General features: G+C 36.9%; 1 protein-coding gene across 1 annotated transcript in view; it reads right to left on the minus strand.

Moving 5' to 3' along the window:
* klhl29 (kelch like family member 29) overlaps nt 1-7,417 on the minus strand; it is a gene marked incomplete at its 3' end in the record, with an annotated part of 392,046 nt that overhangs the window by 199,021 nt on the left and 185,608 nt on the right. The window contains 1 exon segment of the mRNA XM_014020080.1: nt 4,236-4,383. Coding sequence (XP_013875534.1) covers nt 4,236-4,383 — 148 coding nt within the window.

The raw sequence follows: 7,417 nt of genomic DNA on the forward strand, positions 1-7,417 counted from the left end.
CTGTGGGTTTGATTAAAATTACAGTTTTCTGCAAAAAAAAATGCTCTAAAAATTACATTATCTTTACTTTTTATGATAATTTTATACCGCAATATATACCGGTCCAGTGAAGGGATTCAATTTATATCGTGATATGAATTTGAGGTCATACCGCCCAGCCCTGGTCCAGCCCTTTAATTATTGGCTTTGATAACCTGTTCCCCCTGAGCAATTTAGTTGAATAGCTCTGACCAAAACAGCTAATGTATGTAATTTTATAACAAAAGACAATCTGAGCCTAAAACTCAAAGATTAAAAGTGGTGGGTGGTATGCATTCTTTCAAGGAATGACTTTAATTTCTTATCCACCTTCAACCAAGTTTCAAGGTTTTATTACATAAATCTAATACATGTACAATTCATTCAAGCTCTCTACACTTTAATAAAAGAATAAATTCAATTTGGGCAAATAAAAGAGGAAAACAGACAAAAGAAACCTAATGACTCTGAGAAAAGAATGAACAAAAATAAGCAGGCAATCTTTAAGATAGCTGTCTTGTAAATTAGCATAAAACATTCATCTTCATATTTTNCGACATTTTTTACGGCACTTTGAAGGCTTTCTGCTAAAGGAATGTTCCTGGAGTATCTCACACTGTTTATTAATTAATCCAGTAATCCGTTTACATGAGAGATAGTCAAATGCTGCTTTTAAACAAGGTGTGTGGAGCGGGAGGGGAGCGGAGGAGTGGAACTAGTGCTTTACCACGACACTTTGATTAACAGCCGTCTGCAATGGTGATTTATTGCGCCCAAATTTCAGCTCGGTGCCCGTATTCTTCTTAAATGAGACRCGTTTGTGATGAGCAGGAGGCCGAGGCCGGCAGAGCAAAAAGGAAGAAAATGAACAGCTTTAGGGCATAGCCATTCTGTGAGAGTTCATTACAGTACAAGTTCAAAAAAAAAAAAAACTTCAATATTGGCTAAAGTCGTTAATGTCAGGTCTGCGCACTGCACAGCAGTGGCACAAGCGCTCTGAACAGGTTGTACAAAGGCATGAAAAGAATCGGGTCGACATCTAAATTAGACTTGGAGCAAATCATGTGGAGAACCCTTTTTTTTTAAATACCGCTTTAACAGACTAAATCAGTTAATGATATAACCAAAGATGATCAAGAAGCAAAGGGACACTTTTATTTTCTCTCCTTGTTTCCTGACACAGAACTGGTATTTATGACCTACCCACCAAAAAAGAAGTGGGAGATGATAATTTTGCCCGTTTCTCTGTTCTTTAGCAAAGTATCTAACAAACCACTGGATGAATTTCAACAATTATYTGAGATAGTAACCACTGCACATCTACAACTTATTAACATCTGGAGTCAACCCAATTCAAGATGGCCACCACAAGCTAAGCAACATAAGCAAAGACAAAAATGGTTGTAATTCAGTCAGCTTTGCAGAAATTGAGCTAAAAGTTGGTATGGTAGTAGCTTAGAGTCATCCTAAACTTATTCTTTGAGGATTGCTTGAGCTATCCTGTATGTCYAAAGCAGGGCTATTCAACTGGTGGCCCGTGGGCGAGTGACCAAAGTCCAGCCTGCCAATTGGTTCATTCATCTCGTAAGCCCAAACCACCAGTTTTCTACTTTAATTACTCTAAGTTTTATTAGTTAAACATAGACATGTTTGTTATCTACAGAAATGTYAGAATCTTGGCTACAAGCTGGTAAAACCATTTCTATAAACACCCAAGACAGTTAAAACTACAAGCAGTTGAAGATAAAATGATGAAAGTAAAAATAAAATTGGTTTAAAAATTTGGTAAGAGAGAGATACTAAAATGTTGTTTGTGTCCAATAGGAGTCATAATGTGCTTTTTTTGTTGTTTTTGATTATGTTTAATTATCACTACTTTTATAAGGTTCCGTATGTTATATTCATGATTAAATGCAGCAAAATAAACTAATTCAAAGGTAACAGATCTTTGTAATACTTGGKTTATTTACATWATAACTTTAATTGCTGGATGTTCGGCCCCTCAGCTGTTGACCTGCAGTAACTGTGGCCCCCAGAGCAATTTAGTTAAATAGCCCTGGTCTAAAGCTTTGCCATTTTTTTCATGGAAATGATAATTCCATCTGTTAGCATGTTAGCATAATATTTCATGAAGCACTGGGCAGATTTTGGAGTTCAACAATGCCCTCACAGCCAAGTACACTTCGCTGCAGCATGCAGAACGGGGCGGTGACAGACCTTTCCGTCAGTCACATACCTTATATGGAAATGGGACTATTGCATTCCAGAAATGAAGGGGGCGCTAGTGACACTATTTTCTATCGAACACTATCAACATTAACAATACAAATTTTACAGTAAGGAATTTCTTATCTTTATTTGCACCCATCCTTTTTCTCTTTTATGCAAGTTTGTTTGTTTGTTTGAAATACGCCTTATTGTTTGTACATTGTATCATTTTGTGTGTTCTTTGTTGTTTAATAAAAAAAAAAAATTTACAGTAAGGACATGGCTACACAACGTGTTATGTCACGTGGTATGTCCCTTTTTCATTTTCAAATCTTTATTAAATCTTTGTTGTTTTTGTTATATTGTATTACAGTAACAAACTAACCTTAGGCATTAGGCCTGTGAGGTTAACCTTAGGCATTAAACCTGTGAGGTTAACCTGAGGGTCTGTGTTTGGGGAGGTGGATAAAAGAAATTAATAAATAATGCTCTGAGTACTTCAACGTGAGTAGAAGAAACTCTCTAACTTCTTCCTTTCTTCTTCCTTTGCTCTCTTAATCCCGCGTCTTTAAGGAGCAACCTTCATTTCCGGAATGCAATTGTCCCATTTCCATATAAGGTATGGGACTGTCGGAAAGGTCTGTCACCGCCCCGTTCTGCATGCTGCAGCGAAGTGTACCTCCTCACAGCTAACCTTAAGAAGACACAAACATTGCCACATTTTTTCTGGTAAATTTTACAAATACTGAAGTAAAAATTGTTGCTGTATTAGCTGAAAACCTTCTCCAACACGTACTTTGAGCACTGCACTCTGCATGATGTTTAAAACTTTCACACTGATGTGCCTGTGACAACATTATTTTGTAATATGAATGCATCTTTGGAAAGATAACRTTAATGAAAACATATTGCAAAAATAAAAGTAACGCCGYTGAGATGAACAATTGYTGAGATATTTGCACGTGAAGTAACAGGAAGKGATGTCAAAGGGGAATGTCTGAATGTAAACAGAGCATTGTTACAATGTCYAACAACACAAACTGTAGAGAAGAATWTGATGTTTCTTTATATTATTTTGAATCATTATCAAAGAAAGAGGAAGAAGAGTTGRAGTTCAAATAATAGTGTTTCAATAAACWAAAACCAGGAAGTTCCCCTTCTTAAAGAGTTCCCCTTTTGATGTCACTTCCTGTTTCACTTTGGGTGAGCCAAATTCAAACTAAAATATGCCAGTTATGTGACAAAATGTGAAAAATCATGTGTATTGTGTCAAGTTTCTTAAAAATAAMGATGTTTTCTTTGACTTTTGTCTTTGAAGGATATGCATGCCACCGGTAATTCAACAGTTGGAGTTCAATCTGATTGTCTGTTAGCAAAATATCTCATAAATCATACAACACATTTTAATAAAATTCTCAGAAAGTAATYACAGAATGTACATCCACAACTCATTAACTTATAGAGTCGACCCAGTTTACAGGCAACATTAGCTCAGTTGATTTTACAGCTAGTGAGCTAAAATTTGATGTAAGAAAAGCTTAACATCTTTAACATATCCCATGCTTCAAGCTGTACAGATTACAAAATCTCACAATATAACATTAGTGAATAACATAATTTTCACAGTGTGACTAAAATAGCTATAATATTTAACACAAGGTAATTTAGTTTAACAATCTGACATGAAAGGTGGCGCACACCGTGTATTCCTTTAARTAATGTTAGACGTATGTGAAGGCTTTTGTGAAGATGTTATTTATGGATGTATATCTTGCATGATTAGGTTCGTAAAGTATGCATAACTGGGAGGTAAGCAGGTATKTTATGTAGGGCAAAGCAGCGATGCCTCATTAGCATTAGGTGTAGCTGGCCCGAGCGATGTGGGCCGCAGCACATGAGCCAGACGTCCACATGGATGCATACATCTGCTACCTTCGTGCATACTGATGATGTACAAGCAGATATGTGAAAGGGCCTGTTTTTGTGTGTGCGTGTGAGTGAGTCATTACCTGTGGGTTCTCCGTCTCTATGTTGCTTGGCAGGGGGCTCATCTGTATCCCAGGGTGTGAGCTGGTTGATGGGCGTCTGTCCCCACCTGACTCCCGGAGCCAGCAGAAGTCCCGGGGTCTGGTTGTCTCCAGGAGACAAGCCGGAAACCTGCAGCACAGAAAGCCAGAAGGCTGATTAGCACAAGAGAAGGACTGCTGTATATCTCAAGAAATAGATTTCTAAACTGAATTGTGCTGTGAATAAATGATATTTATAGGTTTGGCTGATTTTTTTAACCAAATCACAACCATCTGAGAAGTTACTTAACGTCGAGAAGTGAGCTGTGATGACGGAGTGTGGTGTATAATTAGTTTTGAGTGAGTGATGATTACAGCCTGTGTGTAATGGGGACAAGCGGAAAAAGTCCTGTTTGTCACCTCAAGAGTCTCAACTGAAAAGCAATATTTCATTTCTGCTAATGAACATCAACCTTTGCTTGTGGACTACACAGGAGTTGATTTTTTTTTTTCTCCAGACAATTTGCACATTGTAATTCTGGTAACAAGAGACACATCCAAGCTCAAAAAAAGGTCAAGGTCAATTCAAACTTGTGACTGGATGTGAGTGTTTTACGTTTTCACAATATATGACGGTTTTAAAAGCCCGAACATTTTCCGTCTTACTATTCTGGTTGTTTAATCCCCTTTTAATAAGATAACAAGGGTTCACCAAACAGGGCTAAAYTGGAGCCAGAACTCCCCCAGAACCAGCTCCTGGATCACAACAATGAATTGGTTTTGTCAGTAGTTGGGAGAGAATTCACTGAAACAAACTACTTAAACTGTTATGAGTGTCAACTTTAAAATATATATAGTTATTAGCTTTTATTGAGCTTTTTTTTTAAGACAGACTACTTTATTTCAGTATGAATGAGAAGTCAAATTAACAGTGAACTAATGTGACCTCATCCTCTTTAATCTTCTAGCAGTTTCAATGTGTGTTTTATGTGTTTTAAATCCAGTCATGAAGCATTTTTCAGCTGGTCAGAGCAATGCACATAGCCTCCTTCATGATTGAATTTTCTATTGCAATCATAAAAACAGTTTGAGGCACCATTTATGTTTCGATTCTTTTAACATCACCAGCTGGTGTTTATAGATCTTGTTTGAAATGTTGTGTGTAATTCTCATTTTAAAATAATGTGACGTAATAATTTGGCTCAGAGGTGGCTCTCTGGCTGTAAAAAAAGGAAGAAAACAAAGAGAGAGAACCAACAAGTTCTTGACTGTAGTTTTGAAAGAACTAGTAAAGACTGTTAAAAAATACTTTAGTAACAAGCTACAAGAGTTAGCATGTCTATCAGTAAAGTCAACAGAGTAATGCAGGCTCACAATGGAGGCTCAAACGTAACTTAACTATCTAACACCAGGCTGTCGGGCACACAAATTTACAAAAAAAAAAAATTAAAAAGCAAAAGACGTGTTATGATGCAAATACTTTAAAACCACTATTCAATTTAATCCATTTCAACATATTTACTATATCTGGGCATCAAATTCTGAAGTAAAAATTTAATAAAAATGATAAATACTACAGTTAAAAATCTATAATATCTATATTAGATAGCTATACAAAGCTATAATGACATTTTTGTGGCATATTTTATCAACAGTAGTAATAAAGCTATTTTCAAATAAAACCAATTTCATTGGTGGTTCTGAATTTTTTTTAATGACTAATACCTCAGTAAGTTGCTCAAGTACCCACATTATGACAGGCCTAAAAGTAACCCCACATTTATAGTTAACTAGGGCTGCCCTCGATATTGGAAAAAAAAAACTTACTGCCTTTTTTTTTTTTTTCGAACACTGCATTTACTGTGATATATAAGTGGGCATTTCAGCAATGTCTATAATGTGGGGTGGGGGTACTGCCATTACTTGCCAAATAATCATTTACTAATATATTTGTGGCAGCATTTAGATGTATTACATTAATTTATTATAAAAATTTGATAAAAATATCTTGTGCTAAAGTTTAGTAAAYGRGCYAAATGAAACTGCTACAGTATGAGTTTCTGTCMCAGGGCTCCTTTCACTTGAGGGGGTAGTGTGAGTACGACACATCATTTCAATGCTCTCAGTGTTTCATGTGGTCGTTGCAATAAGCCACTTCAGTATTATTCTCRGGGGCCCCCTTCATGCCTGCTTTGCCTATCATATCATGACCGATCTGGGTAGTGGAAAGCTACGTTGCTAATGCTACGTCCTAACCACTTATCCTGTTGTGTGCTGGTGCACTGGCTTGAAATAAAAAAATAACTATTCTTAGCCTGGTAGGGTGCAAGGACAGGTGGGCCAGCAGGTCTATAATASACTGGGGGAAACCCTGCTTATATTTGAGTCCCTGTAACACGCTGATTTAAATCATAAATCGTGTAGCTGTTTATTTGACATAAATGAGCAAACTGCTAACCCTAACCCTGGCTGAAATTGATATTAAGATGTGTTGATTCTGTGTATTTGTTGTCTAGAATACTGAGACAGAAGTTTGAGCTCTTCTTCTGCCCCACATCTAATGAATACAAACTTAAGGTCAATGTTCCTCATGGTTTTGCACCTTTTGTTGATGCTTATTTTAGCTTGACAATCCACTTAGAAATAATTGAAACTACTCTTTTGAGCCCTATCCAGACCAAAGATTTAGGAACCTTGAAATAGAATAAACTGTATTTTTTATAGATTGGCTTTATTACTGTATTATTAAACTAACACACTGACTCAAAGTTATATCATCAGAATGGCATACAGGCTCAAGCCAAGATGAGAAAAATGAAAAAGCAATTTAAAAACTGAAAAGATTTGTTTTCAAGAAAGGAAATTGTTTCCTGTCTTAGAATGTGTGCCTCTGATATTTTTACTTTTGCAAGAGAGTAAGAAACATTATAAGGCCAGAGGGGGTTGATGAAAACACAAGGTTTTTCACCACAGAACCCCTGAGCAATATTCGTCTCTCTCCATCTGAAGTTTAAAYGCTCGAGTCTAACAACCCGGCAGGGAGAGGGCAGATCCAAGCCTTATTCCCCTGCCTGCCCCAGCTAGCCCCCTGAGTTAATAGAAAAGACCTGGTCACCAGGCCCTGCTTGTGTCCTCTCGCCTGATCCTTCCATCCCTCAATTCCATTATCCCCACCACCATCAACC

The sequence above is a fragment of the Austrofundulus limnaeus genome, unplaced genomic scaffold, assembly GCF_001266775.1.
Source record: "Austrofundulus limnaeus strain Quisiro unplaced genomic scaffold, Austrofundulus_limnaeus-1.0 Scaffold239, whole genome shotgun sequence".
Classification (NCBI taxonomy): domain Eukaryota; kingdom Metazoa; phylum Chordata; class Actinopteri; order Cyprinodontiformes; family Rivulidae; genus Austrofundulus; species Austrofundulus limnaeus.